The 21,656-nt window shown below is 45.9% G+C and overlaps 1 protein-coding gene across 1 annotated transcript in view; it reads left to right on the top strand.

Annotated features, from left to right (window-relative positions):
• The window catches only part of LOC144175920 (cell adhesion molecule Dscam1-like), a 474,324-nt gene that overhangs the window by 163,619 nt on the left and 289,049 nt on the right, over positions 1 to 21,656 (top strand). Inside the window, exons 2-3 of the mRNA XM_077704992.1 lie at positions 9,472 to 9,647; positions 15,623 to 15,779. Of these exons, the coding sequence (XP_077561118.1) occupies positions 9,472 to 9,647; positions 15,623 to 15,779 (333 nt within the window). The remainder of the gene's footprint in view (positions 1 to 9,471; positions 9,648 to 15,622; positions 15,780 to 21,656) is intronic.

The raw sequence follows: 21,656 nt of genomic DNA, 5'->3' as shown, positions 1-21,656 counted from the left end.
TTGGAACTTTTCTGGCTGTACAATAAAGCAGACGAAGGAAGTGTACACAATACAAACAATGTGCGTTTAAATCATGTTGCCCTGAACTTCCTCGTCCGTTTGACCTGAGCGAGCTACGTTCCACGTTAATAAAATAGTATGGAGCTCGCACTAACATGTAAGGTTAGATGGTAACGAAGCTGCACGCACCTTCACTGCCATCACGAAGCCTAATGTCCACAATTGCAGCCGATTTGCTACTTCTTCGCTGCCGCAACGACCCTAACTCTATTTCTTTTTTTGTTACATGTGTGCGCTTCCTCCATTTTTTTCGGAAGTGATAATCGTCGGACACCAACTTGGAGGGGCATACACTATGGCGTTTCTTCCTTGTTCCGAGCAAGTGTTGCCATGGTTATGGCGAACGCTGAAGTGTCTTCTTTTGGCAATCGCGGCCAGTCTCCCTAAATGGATATGCTTGGCTTAACAAACGTGCGGCGGAGAATCTAGGCGGTCGCCGCGAAGCACGCACACACGAGTACTCGGCATTTTCTTGGTTTTTTAACTGCCGGGTGGTCGCCCCAATCTTGGCCAGTCTATGAATGGATATGCTTTGCTTGACAAACGAGAACAGGGGACGCTCGCATACACGAGGGCTAGTCATTTTGTTTGGCTTTTTAACTGCTTGGCGGTCACCGCAAGGCCCGCGCTTGCGTGCGCTGGCTCGGCAATTTCTTCGTATTTTGAACTGCGGGCACGAAAAATTACGATTGGCTTAGGTAACAGCTTAGGTTAAAAACCATCTGGCTTCCTTCCAAGCTCGGGTTCTTCTTTTTTTCTGTTTTATTTCTTCTTCACACCCCGTCATTCATATACAAATAACCCCGAACTGCGTGCTTGGTGTAACATCACATTGGGTACTGGGCATGTCACTTTAATATCACCGCGCGTCCTCCAGCTTAATTTCTGCGCTGAAATTGATTTTTACAACGAAAGCCTTTTTTGGGGTACTTAAATGCCAAAGCTGTGGTCTGTTAGTTCGCCCCTCTACGCACCCGCCCAGACAAAAGAATTCTTGAACGAGACGCTTCAATAGGCAAAACATATCCAAACTACTACATCTGGTAGCACAGTTCATACTTCTCAACATTGCTCACAAAAAAGAAAGTATTAGTCATATTCCATGCAAAACATACCTATATAGCTACTATCGGTAGTATGTGACTGCGATATAAAACAAACAACGGAGTATTGCAGTACTTTACCCAGATAATACAAAAAAAGGCTCGTGCCCAAGCCTTGTTCTCGTGGCTCGAGCGCCAAGCCTAAAACAGTAACAAGAAGTCCCAACAGATGGCACGCGAACAGTGCTTTGTTTTATGAGGCTAGAGCAAGTTGCTTGCGAGCTAAGAGCTTCGTGGGGAAATATTCACAAAATGATGGGGTATCCGTGGTCTGCGGAAAAGAAACTATGTGGCACATGGTGTTAGAAGGCGAGGGTATTCATCCAAATCTACATGAGGAAAATATGCTCCTTCCGGAAGCATTAGGATTTAAGGGCAGCACAGAGGGAGTTAACGTCAAGGCTGTCGAGACGGCGAAAAGATTAGAATTCTGCTGGACGAAATGCATAGAGGGGAATATTGCCTAGGACAGCTACCACCTGTAACAGAAAAAAATAAGTATTTTGTGCGTTATAATTTTTTGTGCCTGCCCTAAGAACAGTGCTAGTATTAAACGAAGAGTATAAAACATAGGTATAATAGTTTTCTTTGGAAAGATGACACATCATCAACCCGCTACAAAGGGGGCACCAATAGCTATCATCATCATCAAACATCGTCTTGAGAAAATTGAATAGAATTTCCGAAACCTGCATCGAGTTTGCCGTGGGAGCAGCGAGACGGGAACGGAAGAGTGCGAGCTGTGGGCGGAGGGAGAGGAGAGGCATTTACTCATCAGGGGTATCAGGGGCGGAAGAAGCCTGTCGTCTTTCGACTACATTTCAGGCGGAGTGAGCAGATACGTCACGACTGTTTTGTTTAGGGGACGTCATATTGGCGCTGGGGTCACTTTTGATGGAAGAGGCTCTTTGCTGTGATGGCATTACCACGCGCACGGCTGGGAACCGTTCTGGAGACCCAGAATGCTAGCGTAAGCCTTTCGCGTTGCAAGTTCAAGGAAAACCTAGTCGGAGCACTCAAGCTGCTTGGGCGATTTGAATACGGAAGCAGTATGACCGTGAGAATCGGTTTATCGGCCGCGATCTGCTGGGTGCATCGGCAATCTTCACAGACCAATCCCACAGACCAAAAAGACAAGGGCACGAAAGAATGAGATCCTTTCTCAGCAGCACTGTCCTGTTTGATTCTCGTTCTTTCACGAACCCAACTCACAGTCCTCTTGAACTAACCAATCTCACTGAATGGATGCGTCGAGCTAGTCCCTGTCGTTGCGGCTAAATAAGAATTGGTAAACCGGCCATGTGCTTCTGGAAGCAGTTATCACCGTCATTGCCAATCCCGTTGAGGCACGCGGCTCAAAGCACGTAAGCATACCTAAGTGGACCTCGAAAGCCATCTTCCGTCTGTGGTAGGAATGGGATAGGCGTTACGTCACGTTGCCTGTCACCGCGCATACCAGGGTTCGATTTCGGTTCCTGGCACTGCCGGAAGCTGTTAACATCGCTGACTAATCTCCTTGATTGGGTATTAGAACTGTCCGAAGAATATTCAAACCTCCGTACTGAGGTGTCACGATTTTCTCTAAGCATATCTCCATGATACCAACGTGATATCTAGACCATATGGCAGTGAAGTATTACCAAATGAAGCGACGGGGCTTTTGCATCTAGACCACCAAGTACGCCAACAAAACCGATGCGCATGCAGCCTACAGTGCAGCAATAAGTGTCACGCCACAAACATAGCGCTGCATCAAGGGCATCGTCTCGGATACTACCGTATGCAAAAACGATGTAGTAATGCACAAGTTTTCCTTGCGCATCGCAAACTACGCCATAATTCTTTCGAATTCAAGCAATGTAAGCAGGCCCATGTGCCCCGAGGAATTTTTATATTGTAAAAGCTTTTTTTGTTTCACGTTCGACGACGCCTGTATGCGAAAAGATTAAATACTAGGTAAACAGAACCAGTGCGCTACAGCGTTCTTTTACCCACACTGCAAGAGAAAAGAAGAAGAGGCTCCGCTAAGCAACTCGCGCAATTTCACGTGTGTTTTAAATCTCAGAAGTTCGTTCAAGTGTGGCACTTCACATTAACCTCCTTTCTGGGCCGTTAATTTCGAGCGACCCCTTCGCTTCACGAGAAGCTCCCAAAATAACCGGGACTTCATTACGGGCGAAAATAAAAAAAGATCCTAAGCAAGGGCTCCGCATTGTCGCACTAGACGGACCTCAAGGGGTCCTAAATTTGGAGCCAGGGTTTAATGGTCCCCGCTTTTCAAGGGTTCTTCGAGCTGAAGTGGCGATGCCATTGTGAGACAAGGGGCCGGGAGCAATAAAGTGCGTAGAGAGAGAGAGAGAGAGAGAGAGAGAGAGAGAGAGAGAGAGAGAGAGAGAGAGAGAGAAATAGAGAGAGAGAGAGAGATGGAAACATGGAAGGGAAAGGGAAGAGATGGGACCCGGGGGGAGGGATTCAGTACGCCATTTCACTTTTCTGAAGTCGAAGAAAAGAACCGCGCAGGCGGCAATAGGGCAAGAACAAGCAACGGAAAAGAAAGAAGTAAGCGATGTAGGCGGAGCGAGGGGTGGGAATAAAGAAGTAAAAATCTAAAGAATGTAAATACTTCCAATTGGTTCCCCTTTCTTTTTTTTCAAAATCAGGGCTCCACCGCGGGCACCAGGGTCGTCGTGTCTTTGTGGAGGGGAAAGAGTTGCAAGTCCCTTCGCGGGGGAACAAAGCGTTCGCTTGCGCCAGGGGAAACTCAATCGTGCGTGGCTAACGCGATCTGAATTCACCGCCACCGGCCCCACTTCAGCCGCCGGATCTGTTCTTTCATCTTTCCTACAACGTCTGTGCTTCTATCTTGGAGATTTGCCATTTTATTCTCCTTTCCGCACCTGTGTCACGTTCTTCGCTGGGAGTACCACAGCATCTAGCGCCAAGCACTCGTGATAGACGGCGCAGAGCGTGAGTTGTGTGCTTGGCTGAGACGTACGACAAGTCTCCTCTTTGTCAAACGTCGTGAAGTCACACTCAGAAACGATTTACCCTTGCTCCACGTGCCCGCCTTGAATAGTCTGAAAGGCTTTGAACAAATCATGTGGATATGTAGGGCTGCGTAAAGCTATGCACGCACGTAACGGCGTGTTTAGCGAAAGTTCGCGCACCTCATAGTAAACAAAAACAATACTTCATACTTTGGTTTCGCTTTCTGTATAGTAAAGAACCAAACATCCGAAACGAAATATTGGAAGAATGACTATGGGTATCCTCCGTTCGTGAGGAGGAAGTGCGATTGAGCGCTAACTTTTTGAGCCTTGTTAAAGGCTGTTCTTTCTATGCAGTGGCAACTGTTATGGTTCGACCGGTCCTGGTAGCACGGCAAAGGTAGTTCATTATCATCAGTTTCTTTTTCAAATGAATTCATCCTGAAACTTCCCTTTTTTAAACGAGGCTGATAGGGCAATCTCGGCCGCGGTCTATTGCGTCTGTCTTCATTAAAATATCGATTATACTGAGTGAAGACCCGCATGTCTTGAATTTAGGGCAGTCAATATTGGAAAACAGGCTGCTGAAAAATCGGCTAATGGTTTCTATTTGCAAATGCAGCCGCGAAAGTATACAAAATGTCAGTATAGTGAGAGTATGCAAAATACATGGTATAGTATACAAAGTGAGAGTATACAAAATGACACAAAACATATCCAAGAGCGTCTGCATTTCTTTTAATGTCCTTCGTCCCTTGGTGGCTAAACTGATGCACTCTGAATAAAAGACTTTTCTGGAAACCGAGTATAGTGCACATCCTGATATCGATGTGGTACTGTTGAGCACCACTTGAACATCGCATGTACCCGCACAAATTACTGTTTGCTTTCGGCTTCTAACGCGGACCAGGTCTTTTCGGTCTAGAGGAGGTTCTACACCAGGCGGGCGCCTAACCATCAGCGCGTGAAGCTCTTCGAAATCATGTTTAAAATAATAACCTAAATAATAGCCATTAAGTGCATTCTTTCGCGGTGCGCCAATTGTTAATGTTTAATCGAATCCCCCACGCCTGCGCGCACCACTCCCATTCCCTTTGTTTACCGTACGCTATCTGGAGATGCAGTTTTTTCTCCCAGATCTGTGATAGAACCTGAGAACTAGCGCCGAGTTGAATGCCCTCCAACACCGGGTCTCCAGAGCTTTGACAGCATGGTAATCCTATGGTCCCTTGGAATGAAGGACCACTTCCACATTGGCAGGCTCAAGTTTCATGTTATTGAGTTTTTTCAACAACTACTTTCACTGCTCATCCGGAACTTTGGGGCGCTGAGATCGACCGAGTAAATCCTAATACCTGGCTGTAGGGCAGATTATGTCGACATTTTGAAGTATTCGCTTTGTTCGAGAGAAGACGCGGCTCCTTTCGAGTGACCGGCCCTGGTGGGTGGGACCACCACCACCACACATAGAGAAGGCTTCTACATCCGGGTAAACAGATGGAAAAGAAGCGTTCGCAAATGGTGCCAGGCAACCTTGCGGTGCAGGCCTGAAAGTGCACTTCAGAGCATCGATTTGTGATGTTGTTTGGAGGGACTCATAAGTCCACAGCTGCATAACTGATTTAAGTAGTGCATGGGGCAACGTAAGTGATATAATGTTTTTTTTTTCGTTTGTACAGGGATTGAAATATTCATCAGTTAGCGGGCTTCTGGCTATCAAGAGTATTGCCAGACCCATGTTTCTTTACACTTTACGGATAGCCGTGAAAACGCCGCGGGCCTAATAATTTCGTGTAACATCTAATAACGCATCTCTTAACGCCAACATAATATATGCAAACGCGCACCCTTTATGGAGCACTTCTTAGGGGCCTTTAGGGTAACAAATTGAAATGCAACCAGTGGAATAGTCAAACCTCCTTCTGCTTTGCGTGTCTGTACCGATTAAGTCAAATCAATAAATTCCTGCTACAACCGGCTACAGCTATCAAGAGAACAGGTACCTTGTCCCCGAAAACATTTCAAGGCGTCTGGCGCATTGTACATGCTGGTAGGGTTATCCACATATATTCTTGCTTGTACCCGCATCACATTTCGGCTGTCGCGCTGCAGACGTCTTTTAAATGGTCGGGTCTCATGCGTGCCTCCGAAAGTAATCATCTCGATGTGAAATTGCGAAAAGTGGAACCTCGATTCCATCGGAGGGGAGGTATAATACAGTTTGTATGAAAAAGACAGGCCATTAAAAAGCCCAACTGCAAGAAACGGCCGACCGTGGAAAGGCGCCAATCGAATCCCAAGGTTCATGCACAATTTTTTGTGCCATCTGCTTGTACCGATCAATGCGGTTCGTGCCGCCTGAAAGGGTCTGGACGGATCCTTTGTTGCGCTCCAGAGAATGAAGCCGCCGCCGCTCGGCCTTGTGGTTTGCCCATTCATGATGGGCCGAGGCATTGTTGCGCTCGCTGCGGCCGAGGCCAATAATGACCTCCTTCCCGCGCCAAGACGGGATGGCTGCATTGAAACGTCACCTTTTTACTTCCATTGTGACCACCACGGACGCTTATCTGGGCCTTTATCGGCCGTCTTAGCATCGTGGCAGCCTTCGACAAGTTCAGTGCACCTCGGCGAATGTGCCTCGCCAAAGATGGCACATCACTCCGTCAAGCCTAGCATGATTATCCTTTGCGAAATATTTTCTGGCGCTTGGCCACTTTCTTCCTACACTATTGTTTACGTGGACTTTCATCTCTTGTGACGAAGAAGTATTGAATTTTCTTATCTGATGCATCAATCTTTCTTAATGTTTTCAATGAATCGTATGCGTATCGCTTGAAATTCATGCAAAAGATAAGATTCATACATCATATTAATTTTATTTTAAAGCCACAAGAAAGGGGGAAATGCAGCGCAGCTGGCCCTAGGACAAAAAGAAGAAGAATGGACACACACCAGCGCTGAAACGAACAGAATAATGAAAAGAAATGCATAACGATACAGCATATATACCAGCAGTAGCCACGCTATACTCTACTTATTGTTCAGCGGCGCATGCCTAGGAAGTTCAATTCCTTCTTAGGCAGTTCTGTGGACGGGTAGCTCAAGCATGCTTGTCCCAGCCAGTTAATCAGTTCTGCCTCGATAATCTCCCGTAAAGTAAGGCGACGACTGGCTTTATAGTGACCGGCCCATGCTCGGTTATTTCCCGTGCCGAAATGTTTATTGCTTGTGTGTCTTTTTTTGTTCTGTCCGATGCCACCACACCGGCTAGCCCCGCATTTCATCCCCGTTTCTCCTCTTTATACGGGTTTGCTGGTCATGCCAACCTCGTTATTTCATCTTTAGGGCGAAGTCCTTTCGGGGCTCGGGCTGTCAGCGTCTCATGTCGTCGTCGTAATCGCCACTCTCGTAGTCACGGTACTGAAACACCGGTTCACTCGCTAACGCCTCGCGCTAGAGAGCTTCGTGCTTCAAAGACATGAAACGTTTGCAGCAAAGATGTATACCTCCACCCCCCAACAGTTTTATCTCATTTGACAAAAACGCCTTATACACTTATACTGGGCATGCTTCGCCCCTCCCGAGGTTTCACGTTTGTAGAGATGGCCTGGGATTTTTCTCGATCCTTTGTGCTCAGTGTTTACCGAATCAGCCTGCGGAAGTGCACACCTCATGCCGGCTCGCCGGCGTGATCAATAGGAGTTTAGCTTCGATGCGCGGCCGCGGATTGTGCGCTGGCGCTCCGCGGAGCGAGGCCACGCTGCGCCGTGTTCGCAGCTAGCGTGGACGGCCCTGTACATGAGCGCGATTTGCGTGGTCTTCTTCTTGACTTTGATGTTGCCTTACCTATATTTTTCTGATCTAAGTTGTACTCCCCCCTCACCCCCCCCCCCACTGTAATGCCTCAGGCGCTGTGGGTACTGTGTAAATAAATTAATAATCAACGAGCGTCAATGAATGAATGAATGAATGAATGAACGAATGAATCAGCGTTCACTTCCTGGCTACTACACCTGTTGCGAAGGTAGAACAAACTGCATGAAAACATACCAATACTCCAGGAATCGCAAGCACACCTATAGAATACAGGAAGAAAAGCCATACAGAATATCAAGACTAGCCATAGCAACGGCCGAGTACAAATGCAGTGGCCCAAGAGGTTACTTGGTTGTCTGTGTGCCTCACATTCGCCTTTCCCACAGGCACTTCCACCATCGGTCGCTCTTGTACCTTTCTTTCTTCCTCCAAAAAAAGTGCACTGGAGCGAGCACATGCTTACTGGTTTACCAATCAGCGCTGCTAGGGCATCTAGTTGTACGCTAAAGTTTCTCATGCCTTTCGGGATTGCAGAAAAGTTGTCTGGGCGGACGAGTAATCTCGTCCGCACGAGTATTTCAGGTCCACATTAATAAGAGATTTTCTTCATTCAAGCCCATGTCAGTTTGCCGTGACCAATGGGCAAGTCCGAGTCATCGGGTAGTTCGAATGATGCGTTTCTGAAATAACGAAGTCCTGCTGCATTGTTTCGGAGAAAAATCAGAATGTGGCGTGATCAATAGCACCAAAAATACGCCGGTACACTAGTATTCACAGCTTCGTGGTGCTACCCAAAGCAACCAGCGGTTGTTATTCCAAGCGATAACGGTGCTAAGTAATTCAAGCCGTGCAACTTCGCTTCGGTAAAGTTACCTTAAGGCTGGTGAGTCAGCGTTCTCTGAAAACACTATTTAAGCCGTTCAATCCTACAAACTGGAAAACAAAGGAAACTTGGGCAAATACCAAGCGTGCTTACAGGTTTTCCTGGAATGCTAAAACTTATTTTACTTTTTATTGGAACCAGGTCGACAAGATTGCCGCCAAAGTCTTAAAAACTAGGTTAGGCAAAGTGACAGTTCTTGGTCGTATTGATATAAATTGTTCATAGTAACTTGTAGTGCCTTATCAGTATCGCGATGTATATCCGATTAAGGAGGAGGCGGAGATAGCCTTTATTACATTAGGAAGACGCTACGTCAAGTGGGGGAAGTGGGAGTACAGGGTGGGATATTCGAGGCTTGGGACATCTTGAAAATAAACCGTTCAATTTGAAGCTGGTTGGCTCCTTAAGGCGGAAGAGGCCACGTGGGGTGAGGAGAGCAGGCTCACGGCTCTAAACTGCTCGCGCTAGACCGCTTTCTAGAGAGTAGTGCGCAATTAAAGTCAGCGTGGAGGGTTCCAGTGTTCGAGGGTCGATGTATGAGGAGGAGGCATTTGGAGGAGGCTTTGCGACATTTTCTCCTAAGGACCGCGACTGAGCGTGCTTTGTTTTTATTTTTTTGCAGCGGGCGTCACATCAAGTCCCCTCCAAGGTGGTGGGCGTGGCCCGACGATCGTGCTCGAGCCCCCCACCCTGGTGGAGTTCTCGAGTGAAACCGGTGCCGTCCTGCCGTGCTCCGCACAGGGCCAACCGCAGCCCAGCGTCAGCTGGGAGAAAGAGGATGGCAGCCCCGCCAGCACGGTAAGAAATGATCACGTGTAGATGCACGTCACAAGTGCGGGGTTGCATGACACTAAACGCAAGGGTTAAGGTTGACTAGCATTAATTCGTAAATCACCCAACTCTTAATACGCCACCCTCCGCTGCAATAGCTTTGCATACGCCGAAAAACGTCGAAATGCCTAGAAGCGATCATTGTCGTGCCGGTACCGTTCCTCAACTGTGACGCACGATGTTAAAATTTTCGAGGCTTATTAGTGCGCGGTTATGACATTCCGCAATTATTACTTTACCAGGTCTGCTACAAATAAATAAATTTGGGGGTGTATCTGCTCGCGTCGCTGCAAATGTGGTCGAGCTACGATATTTCTCCGATTCTTACAAGTAACACCTCCCCCACTCACCGCTTCCAGCCCCTGCGCTGTTACCCTCCCCTCTCTTGCCCCCCTCCCCCTCATGAATCCAAATTGAGGTTTGCGCAACTGAATTCTAATTTCCCGCGTTAGCGCTGCTCGGGCGCCACCTTTAGAGTGCTTTTGTTTATAGCCTTGCTGGAACAGAGAGCGGGGACAGCATTTTTGGTACCGTATTTACTCGCGTAATGATCGCACTTTTTTTTCAACAGACAATTGATGCAAATTTAGGGGTGCGATCATTACGCGGGTACATTTATTGCGAAAAATATTTGAGCACAAGAAACGCATCAAGTTGCGGGTCAATAATTTTACGGTAGGAGTCATGAACACAATTACAAATAAAGCGTAAATACGGCTTACCTTTGTAATAAACGCACACATCACATGAACAGCACACATATATATTTATTAATTATTTTTCATTCAATCACATCTTATTCTGAAACTTCAAACTGTGCACAGAGACGGGACAGAAAAAAAGTGACAGAACGAGCCCAGAGAAAAAAAAGGGGGTGACGGAACTTGGCTAGACTCGGCACACGTACGAGTCCCGGCAAGTTCCAGGTGCGATCACTGCGCGGGAAATAAAAAAAATCGAATTTCGACGACGAACTTCACGGGTGCAATCATTGCGCGAATGCGATCATTATGCGAGTAAATACGGTATTTATCTTTGTCTTGCATCTCCCAGAAGCGTTCTTAGCAGTTTTTGTTTGGTGCTGAAAAAACCAATGCAAAATCTATTATTAGTGAAAAGAACACTGCTACTGCCATTTAGTTTACTGTCATTTAGTGTCTAAGTTTCAATGAAGGCAATTTGATGTTTACTTCTACTTGTACTTTTTTTTCTCTCTTACAGTGTTTCTTTCGGCGCGCGCGCGCGCGCGCGCGTGCGTGCGTGCGTGCGTGCGTGCGTGCGTGCGTGCGTGCGTGCGTGCGTGCGTGTGCGTGTGCGTGTGCGTGTGCGTGTGTGTGTGTGTGTGTGTGTGTGTGTGTGTGTGTGTGTGTGTGTGTGTGTGTTTGTTTGTTTGTTTGTTTGTTTGTTTGTTTGTTTGTTTGTTACTTGATGCGATGTATCAAAGTTTGCGTTCAAGATCTCGCTTTCTGCCATTTAAAAGGGGGCTCGGGTCTCCTCAAGTGACACCAAGTCGCTTTTTTCCGGGGCTACCCTCATCTATGTGATGAAAAAAAATAAACTGAAACTTAAACTGAAATGTGATAATGCCTTGCCTGAAATATGCTTTATGTTTTCGTATTGTTGAACAATTCTCGCACGTATGACACATGCCACTAGTTTTAGTAGTTTTGAAAGGCCTTGCCTGTTATTTTTCTTGCATTCTTTAAAATTTTGACTGGTTGGCTGAGGAAAAAGCAGAGAGACGACCAGATGGGCCAAATGTTCGTGTTTTGAAAGCCCAATGAAAGCTGGAAAGCGTACATAGCAAAATTTGATCAGTGGTTTTAATTTCAAATCCAGGTTGTTTTGGCAAAACGCCGGTGTATCTTTAACGATTCTGTGTCACTCAGACACTTTTGTTTCAGCACTTCAATTACTGTTAGGGTTAATACATGTATGAACCCGACACGTGAATTCAGTGACACTACCTTCCCAAACACAGCCATTTTATGTTGTACAGTCGGGATCAATTTGAAGGTGATCGCGGTAGAAACGATCAGCGGGCTTCAACCTACACAGCGGCTGTTTTTTTTAAACTTTGGAGATAAAAGTATCCGTGCTTTCTTTACCTTGTGTTCCCTTTTATGATACAACCCCCATACAACCCGTAACTTGGCGTTGCTGCTTCCTTATTTGCCATCCAAGCGATCACCTTCAAATGATTCCGATTGCACATGTTAACTCTGCTCCAAATAAAGAGAGCAGTCGCATTCGAAGGACACAGCCATTCCTTTTCTTGATGGCCCTGTTTACAAAAACATTGGTGGCTAGACCTTCGCGAAAATAGAGCACCAGCGTATACGCTATCTTTAGCTGGCAGCTGTCTGAACATTAAGGCTGCCATTTCAGGCAACGGCACCGCATTATCGATGCGGAAGTGTAGCGAATAAATGGATACTATGCTGTCAACGTGAAGCGTTGTGCTCAATACCCCACGGAAACGATTGTCGTTGTCAAAGCTTTAAATAGCAGAATGTAGCGGGGGCATGCTTCTTGAAGCACATCATCGTGATGCGTACAAAGATACGAAAATTGGCACCAGTCTCTTGAACTAGCCATAGCGCACACCAAGTGGAGTTGCACTTTAACCCGTGGTTGTATGTATTGGCACTAGTCTCTTGAACTAGCCATAGCGCACACCAAGCAGAGTAACACTTTAAACCGTGGTTGTATGTATGAGTGAGTGAAATACTTTATTGAGGACGAGAGGCCATGAGGCCCTGTGGGGAAGTGAGGATGGCGGAGGGGGAGCAGAAAGGGAGAGGTCACAATTCATCACAATTCACACAGCGTACATACTTCTAGTTTTAAGGTCCTATTCACAAGATGCACATTTCATCTGTCAGTGGCACCAAAATGCACAGTTTGCACTGTTGACATTGGTCGTGGAAGGGAATGGCCAGTCCGGGAAAATCTGTCAGACCGCTATACCAGCTTGTACACACCGTTTTCAAGCGCGTACTGGGTAATTATTTCTAGAGTAGCGGGGTCTTCACGGACACGACTAACGTGCTCCAGTTCAGTCGCAGGTGCAGGACCCACAGTTAGCAGTTGACGGCGGTTACGGGCGAATATAGGACAGACCCAAATTAATTTGGCACTAGTCTCTTGAACTAGCCATAGCGCACACCAAGCAGAGTGGCACTTCAACCCGTGGTTGTATGTGAATTCCGAAATTTCGTCCTAGGAAAAACGTTAGAGATCTCGGTAAACGCTGAACTAGCGCCTACTAGCGTTCGTTTAGAGCGCAAGCTGATAGGGAAAGTCATTTTGAAGTGAGTGTCCAAGGTTAACAAGAGAAGTGTCTCTCTAAATGAATTCGTATTTCTCAGCGAAAAGCTCACAAGTAAAGATGCCAAAATTACTCCACATTTTTACTTTTTTTTTAATTTACCAGTTGTTAGCAACTACTGAAACCGCTTTTTATCAATTACTCAAACGTTTTAACCTGAACAATTCGTATAATTCTAAAGCTTTTTTTTAACCTCAACACAGGGTAGCTTTAGTCTCCAGCAATTGGCTATGGACATTACTAGCACTCCACCAGAAATACTTAAGGAAAATTTGAAAAATATCTTTTAAGGCGCGGGGTTGGAAAGAAACGAATTGGTAAGCTATCGAACTGGTCACTTTTGTCAAAGCAGTTTCTCTTTCTATTTTCGTTTGCATTTCTTTATTGAGTATCTATTGCACAGTGTCGTGTTTTAGCGCGCATTCAGTCTAACTCGGCAAACTTTGCTAAGTCCTTTATTCCTCTAATTTCTTGATCTTTATGTATAGCAGTTATTCCTGTTAACACAAAATATCAATGTTGCACCAGACTGCTATAGTGTACTAGAATTCTAGTACACTATACGACTGCTCTGGCGGCCTATTACTTGTAAGAGTTTCGAAGCTAATAAACGGATGCAGAGTTTCTTACGTCCTATAGAATAGGTCAAAACACAGGAATACATTGTTATAGCTGAGAATCATCAACACAGTACACATATTATAACAGCCAAGGCAAAGCAGCTTTCACATAAACCAAAACTCACGAATGTCGTACCGGTGGTTAAATCTGGTGATCCAAATTATCCTTGTAGATACCGACCGACATACATACAAAGCATAATGAACACCCTTCTTGAAAAGCTTATCTCAGTTAAGATAAATCTATGTCTTCATGAAAACCACATAATCTGTCCTCAACAAGATAGTTTCGTTTCACATAGGTTTTACAGACACAGCCATTCTGGCCCTATCCCAGATCCTTACCTCCGCCCTTTATGAGAACAAAATCGCACTAGGAGTCTTATTGGATATCAGGAAAGCTTGTGAAACTGTTCGCCATACCGTGTTGTTGAACAAGGTGAAAACAAATACATTCATGAATAACTCAAACAGGTACTTTCAAAGCTATTTATCATCCAGTCGACATGAAGTAAAAATTGGTAATTGTCGTTCTGGTTATAAAGCAATCGCGTGAGGAGTACCTCAAGGCTGGGTGTTGGGGCCAATTTCATTTTCTATTTCAAGAAACGACCTTCTTGAGTATGCTGCTTTTTGAGAAGTTTTAAGGTACGCAGACGACAGTGTTTTAGTTCCCATTGGTGAAGCTTTGCCAACCTTTCAAAATATTATCATGCCTGATTTGTAAGCCTTCTAATAGCGGTTTTGAATGGCAAATTAACAATTAATACTAACACATCAAAGCGTCATTTCGTATTCAAGAACAAAACGCCTCGATTTTCACACAATCTGTTTTGCTCTACAAAATCGTAAAATTGGAAACGCATCTTGAGTGAAACCCTTAGCAGTTATTATTGATCCACACCTACACGGGAGGGAGCAAACTATCAGCGTATGTAGAAAACTTGCTTTTTGCTGCTACACAATATTTCGGTTGCTATGCCCGGAAACGCTTTCTACTTTTGTCCGCTGCCTATACTTTTCATCATTGCACTGCGATATAAACTACTGTACTGAAACCTGTGGGCTGGGATTTGCGAGCTATTTAATTCCTCTTCAATGACTACATAACCGATCGTCAGGAATTATAACATCTGCTCCATTTAACCACCCAAGTAGAACATTATTTGACTGACTTCATGTGCTTTCCTTTACATCTCTTTGTGACAACAAAAATACCCTTTTGGTCAATAGCATAGTGACTTCTAAATCTACCCTGCTTTTAACCTTGCTCCTACACCGGCTCGTACGACATGACAGGCTAATGACAGAAATTTCAATTTTTCTGTTTGTAAACATTTGTGTGGTGAATGGTTGATTGTGTTATTCAGAACGAAAGTATAGATTGTGTTGTCAGTTGAAACTAAACATGCAAGAAGTTCTAAATTGACGGGTTAAATGTTTTAATTGTATAATGAACATTTGTATATTGTGTAATCAATTATGTAGTAACATATTTCTTATATTTTGACTTTTCCTATACGCCTTGTTTTGCAACCCAATAATTCATTTGTGTTCGTGGACCGGACACCAGCCTTCGGCTATCGTCTAAGTACCGTCCAATCTTATCTTACCTAATCTAATCTTGACTAATTAAATCTAATCTAAATTGAAATGGCCTAAACTGAACAGAACCATTTAATACAATTGCCTTATGAACTGCAATGAAACTGGAAAGCTCTTAAAACTGAAAAGTTTGTAACATTCGCTCTATGTATCACCCTTCCGTCATTTCTTTTTCACGAGTAGTATAATATTCAAGTTGGCATTAAAGTGTCGAATGGTAGATTGCCCTTCCACTCCTTTTGTAAGCACGAAACGTCTAAGCGCACACATGCAGTACTTCAATAAAGCAAAACTTGGGCCATGGCAAACAACAAAAACACACGCATGAAAGACTTCCAAACTCCACTGTAGACCAGTTCGAGCGCCTTGGAAATTTCTTTTTGCAGGTTGCAGGCCTCCGGGAGACACGATCCGATGGCTCCCTAGTGCTTCCGGCGTTCGGCGCTTCCCAGTTCAGACCGGAAGTACACTCAGCGACGTACCGCTGCGTGGCTGCCAACAGCCTCGGTCTCGTCAAAAGCCGCCTTGCACACGTCAGAGGAGGTGAGTGACTTGGTTCCAGCGTAGAAGGGACAGCGCGTGCCAGACGAAAAAATACCGCAACGTGATTCGAAGGTCACACTTGCGAACGTCAATAAGAAGGCCGACTATCGTCAACACTCAATGAGGCATCGCCCACATCCATTTATGATCAACAGCGCAAGAACAAGATTGGTACAATTGGAATATACAAGATTGTACTCTCCACGTACTGCTGGACTTCTACATATGTGCTCGGGGGTGGGGCTGCATTCGGTCAGATTTGGGTGGATAGCTAGGGTACATGCGACCGCGAAGCACGTGCTGAAATTTGTCTCTTACTAGCGAACGCGTGTTTATGGCCGTTACAAAAAAAGAAGACAAGGTGTGAATAAAGAGTATCCAACGATTGTGTCTGACGCGCTGGTCGTGTACAGCGTCGATATGACCACGCTCAAGGGCACGCGCCTACACATATCACATGGGAGATGAAACAATAGAATAAATACCCACAGTCTAACGACAGCGATGATTGAAAGGCGAAGCTTTCTGTCATGCGAAAATGAGATGGCGAAGTGCCAAAATAAAAGCCGCTGCGGTCCAAGTGAAAACATAAAGGATCGAAGTGCATACTGCCTGCGAGTCAAGGTTTAAACTCGGACAACAGCAAATGACTCCTTGACAAGAAAGCTAAACGCCCCCTCCTTACCGCCCGCCCCCCCCCCCCCATGCATCACAGTCGTTCAAAGTAAAGCGCTAAAAGTAACTTTAAAATCCAAACTGAACCTACAGTGTCAGAATGGTGCAATCGGATAGTCGTCGGCTTGATAACGCCAGGGACCCACGATCGATTCCTAGGGTTCGTACGGGCTTCAAAAGCAAAAATTCAAGGGTTTTCAGGACTTTCAAGGACCAGAAAACACATTTTCAAGGTCCCCATCTTATGTTTTATCTGGGATTATTTATAACTTTTTCAACACAATGCACAATTTCGTTATTGCCCAATACCTAAGCACATCAGTGCGCATTTAGATAGGCACTAACAGGTTCTTGAATGCTCCCCGAGCTTTATTTTTTATTTAAGAATCGGTATTTAGAGGTTTTCGTATTTTCTTGGTGTTTTGCTGAGGCTTTTTGGTTTCAAAACTTCGTTCATTAATGTTGCCTGCATCTCGTGCTTTGTCAGCAAGAGTATCAGCTGAAATAACTAAGCAAGTGTTGCTGCAAAGCAGGATGAACTATGTACACGTCCACCATTTGCACGTAAAAGCAAACGCAGATGGAGCGTATGAAGCACAGCAAACACGCAATGAGCGGCCGTCCACAGACTAGATGGAAAATGCAATATAGAGAACAGAACCCGGGTTTCACTGGATTCTATCGTGACGTGGATTCTATTAAGTGCGAATGCACTTTATAAGCGACCCTGAATTCCGGCGACCGCCGTCCGTCCACATAGCAACAGCTGCGTGTGCGCGCGCTCCTCGTCTTCCTTGGCAACGGGAGGAGATGGACGCGCGCTGCCTGGCCGCTGACATGGCACATACCCACGTGGGGGATTGGCCAGGAATCTCCTCGTCCTCCTTGGCAACGGGGGGAGATGGGCGCGCGCTGCCTGGCCGCTGACATGGCACATACCCACGTGGGGGATTGGCCAGAAATCGAGCATGCGAAGGGCTAAGTGGCACTTTACTTGCGTGTTTGTGTGTGTGTGTGTGTGTGTGTGTGTGTGTGTGTGTGTGTATGATTTCATTCCCTCTCAAACATACACTTTAATTCACCAAGATTTCCAGAGAGGGACTAACGGGGTGTGTGAATCCCCACTTGATCACGCGGTGTGTTAAATGCAACTAACGGGCGAATGCCAACACAGTTCAACATAACTCCCCCTCATAGCATCACCCGTGCATTCGCACTTCCCCATGCTCCCCTTCGGGGAAATGCGGGTGAATGTTTTAGGAGTGCTGCTCCCAATGTTGCCTCGTAATAATGAGAATTCACCAAACTCGTAATTTCACGCAGTACACTGAAACTTGATTGTTACAATGTTTATTTACATTTTTAACACCTCCTAAAATTCACGGCAAACACTTTAAATTCTTGTGAAAAGATAGGGCCATTGCTTCTCTCCAGAAAAATCAAGGGTTTTCAAGGACCATTTGAACATTCCAGGACTTTCCAGGCCTTGAAATTGACACTTCTAAATTCAAGGGTTTTCAAGGTTTTGAGGGAACTGTGCGAACCCTGGATTCCGGCCACGGGAGGCACTGTTTTCCTGCGTCATCGTCTTCATCATCATGTGTCCTCCCAGTGGGCCAAGTTGGAATTTCTGGAATGCGTTTTATGCAACAACACAGAGATCAGTGAGACCAAGAAGGCTTCGCTTTAAAAGCGCAAGCCTGATACTTCTAACGACATCCCGCATAGATCGTCACCATGCAGGCTCGATATATCGATACGTACATAAGGCTCATAACCACGCTCAAATAACATCCAGACCGTGAGGCATTTATTTTGCAATCGTGGAGAAAAGAGCTTATGAATGTATAACTTTCTGGGAGAAAATGCTCAATTTGGCGGATGAAGATGAATTTTCACGAAATATATTGCGGTTGACCGAGTCAAACGCACAGCCGTCTTTTTCTCCAAAAATGCAGCCATTCATACCTCATATTCAGCATTCCAATCCCGATAAGATTATCCGCAAGCTTCCTCAATAATCTTTTTGGTCTGCGTAATAAATTTCAACTGTTTTATTCTTAGCATTACATTGATTGGCATAAAAAGTATAGTTTTCGTTAAATTTTGCGTTCTAAAATCTATATTTTACCACTACACTTGGTTCTGTTCTTTACCACTTTCGTTTCTATGTTCCTATTAGACTATATTTGTGTTCGAATCAATAAAAATGTTGGCATATATTACCTTGTAGACCAGCTACAGAAAGCAGCTTCTCCAATCGGTAGTTTACGGACTTGTGAAAGGCAGTTGTTATCATAATCGCACTTTTTACATTAAAGGGACACTGAAGTGAATTTGTCAAGCTCCCGTTTTTGCTTGCAGTGCGTATACTGGCTCAAATTAGCGCACTTTTCATCGTTTATCCGGTTGACAATTCGGTAAATATTTTACACATCGCAAAAGAAGAAAAACTACTATGCGCGGTTTGCGGCGGCCGCACCAACTAAAGCTGTGACGTTGGGAGGAGGGAGCACCGTGATTGGACGATGCCCAAGGTTAGCAATCAAACAAGTTTCGGTTTCGGTTTCGGTTCTGTAAAACACAACCGATGGCGTTGTTGGATGGGCATTCGCAATATATCAGTAACCATCGTACCGCGCTTCTGCCATGTTGTCGGCTGTAAAATGCGTAAGATAAGCCTCCCAGGACGGCTTGGAATCGTAGCATTCACTAGCCGAGGCGTACGCAGTGCATGAACGCCCTCCGCGTCCCCGCAGACGCTCAAATGCCATGCGCTTTTCCCCCATATTTGGAGCTTGCCTCACTTATGCCTGTATCGTAAAAAGCGTGTTCGCACCAGTCCAAGGGTCTGTTGATTCTGGCCTGTGCCCACTTCCCGCAAGCAGTCGGTGTTTATGGCAACAGCACGCCAATGAGAACTCGCTAGCGCGCCAGTGCCAGCCTGCGCGCGTTCTGTGAACTAGTTCGTGAAGCAATGATTGTTGCGGCCCAAAAAAGGTGAACTCAGTGTAGAAAACATCGGCGGAAAACGAAAAAGTTAACTTATATAAAAAAAACACACACCAGCGGGGATTCGAACTCGCGACTTGCAAAACACTTGCAATGACATACCCGGCGCTCTAAACCACTCGGCCACGAGGCGGGCTCTGCTGACCTTGGTATTATAAGGTATACATTATATAACCAGTGTACACTTTAGTTTTGGCATTTCAAGCAGTTTGATGACTATTTGTTGTTTTGCGTTCGTGCAGTAAGCATACCCGAAGTTTCCACAATATATCACGTCTGGAAATTGCATTTCTGAGACGGAAAAGCGTTCGCAGATGCGTAGTCGTGCTGCTGACCGCTGTGCTTGTTCGCCCAGCGCAAAAAAAGTGCTTCCCGCACCCTAGTTTTACGCTGTACGGTAAAAATATCAGTTGATTTTATTTCCTTAGTACCTATATTGACTTCGCTGACTCTTCTCCCGCCTTCAAGAGGCCTTATATTTTCCTACTGGCGTACCAGTCAGCGAAGCGTCGCATGTGCGCTTGTGCAGCGCTTGTGTGAAGCGACCTTGACTTGGAGCTAGATATAGTGTACAAACTAACCAAGTAAAGAAAGACACATTCTTCCATTCACAAACGTGTTGTGGCTTAGTTTCAACTGATCGAGCGAATTGGCATGACCCGTCGGCGGCCGGGGGAATAAACGTTGGGCCGACTGACTCGGTCGCGGAAGTTCGGCAAGCCGTGCAGTAGCGCAGCCAATTGCCAGCTCCTCTCCTGCTGACGTCACACGAAAACGCCGCAGAAAATGGGCGAGCGTAAAAAGAGGAGGACAGCATTTTCGAAATTATGATTCTACTAAATAAAATCGCGTAAACGCGCCCAGACTGGTCGAAACATGGCCTGGGGACTCCGGACTACAATTTGCGCTAGTAATCCCGCAATGCTTACATATCACTTCAGTGTCCCTTTAAAGAACACTTACCACACCTGTTCTTTTCGTCTCTAACGGGTGCAAAGTCCATTAATTATGCGAAGTATGCTAGATAAAGGCAGGAAAACACCGAGGAACCTCGGAGAATGCAGACAAGCGTTTCGCGCCAACGTACGAGGTGGAAAGCTTTGCATGCACGGCGTTGTATAGCGTGTAGACACCGCGCCCGTCCTTGGGTTGCTTGCCAGGCGTGTTTACCCCACGGGTTTCGCAACATTATGGAATAGGCCTTCGCGCAAAGCCTATAAGAGCCACATGGCGCACATATAACTCACGTCCTGGCCGCCTTATCACACAGCGAAACTGAAGGCTTTCTTTCCGAAGCGTTAATTAGGCCGCGCTGCATGTCGCTTTTCTGTGTGCTGCACAAAGGAACGGAGCGCGTCACAGCACAAAGCCCTGCATGGGCCCGGTGTGCTGGCGTCGTAATCCTGTTGTTCTAGAGACAACAAGGCCCATGCGCGCAGTAAATCTTTCTCCGGATTAGCGGAGGCCGACAAGAAGCAAATGCGCCAACGCCGCCGGGAATACAGAATGCAGTTACCGCCACCTCCCACCGCCAAAGAGAGTGCCGACGTCAACGCTGAACCCTGTTGGGTATTCCCAGCGTTATTACTGCGCACGAGGTAACGCTGAGCCTATAAACCATGAAAGCATGCTTCCCCTGTTTTTCCCGTCACCTTAATTTTTTTGTTCCCGTTTGCGCAGAGGTGTAACCGGGGAACGGCCTAGGTTAATTTAATTCAGAGTTATATGCATCTTTGAACTTGCTGCGGAGATTTTAAAGTACGGAGACTGTTAGCCAACAAGCTTTAAAGAAAGCTCAAAAGCCAGACGCCGAGCAACGAAGTGTAAGAGCAGGAGACAGGAAGCCGGTAAGAACTTATGAGACGGGCAAGGTCGACGTCTAATGGTACCTTAATACGCCCACCTTCTGCGTCTTCACACGGGCACCATGTCATCCGGTCGACATGCATGGAACAATTAGTTGGCAGCGTCAAGTCAAAGCTGCGCGGTCGTATTGCATCGAACAATCCCAAACAAAATTTGTCTCCTCACTGATTTTGGCTTATTTTCTGGGGAGGATGCTTTGCGATACCCAGTAAAAGGTTTTATATATATGCGAGTGGCATACCGGTTATACGGCGTGTATTTTTTGGTCGACCCGCCTGTCTTGTAAACCTGGTCATTGCCGCGGACAACAGTTGTTTGGAAATA

The sequence above is a fragment of the Haemaphysalis longicornis genome, unplaced genomic scaffold, assembly GCF_048455015.1.
Source record: "Haemaphysalis longicornis isolate Haplotype H1 unplaced genomic scaffold, Haemaphysalis longicornis Haplotype H1 scaffold_3, whole genome shotgun sequence".
In the NCBI taxonomy this organism is placed as follows: Eukaryota; Metazoa; Arthropoda; class Arachnida; order Ixodida; family Ixodidae; genus Haemaphysalis; species Haemaphysalis longicornis.
Note: the sequence above shows the minus strand (reverse complement) of the source record. Positions and strands in the feature narration are given on the sequence as shown.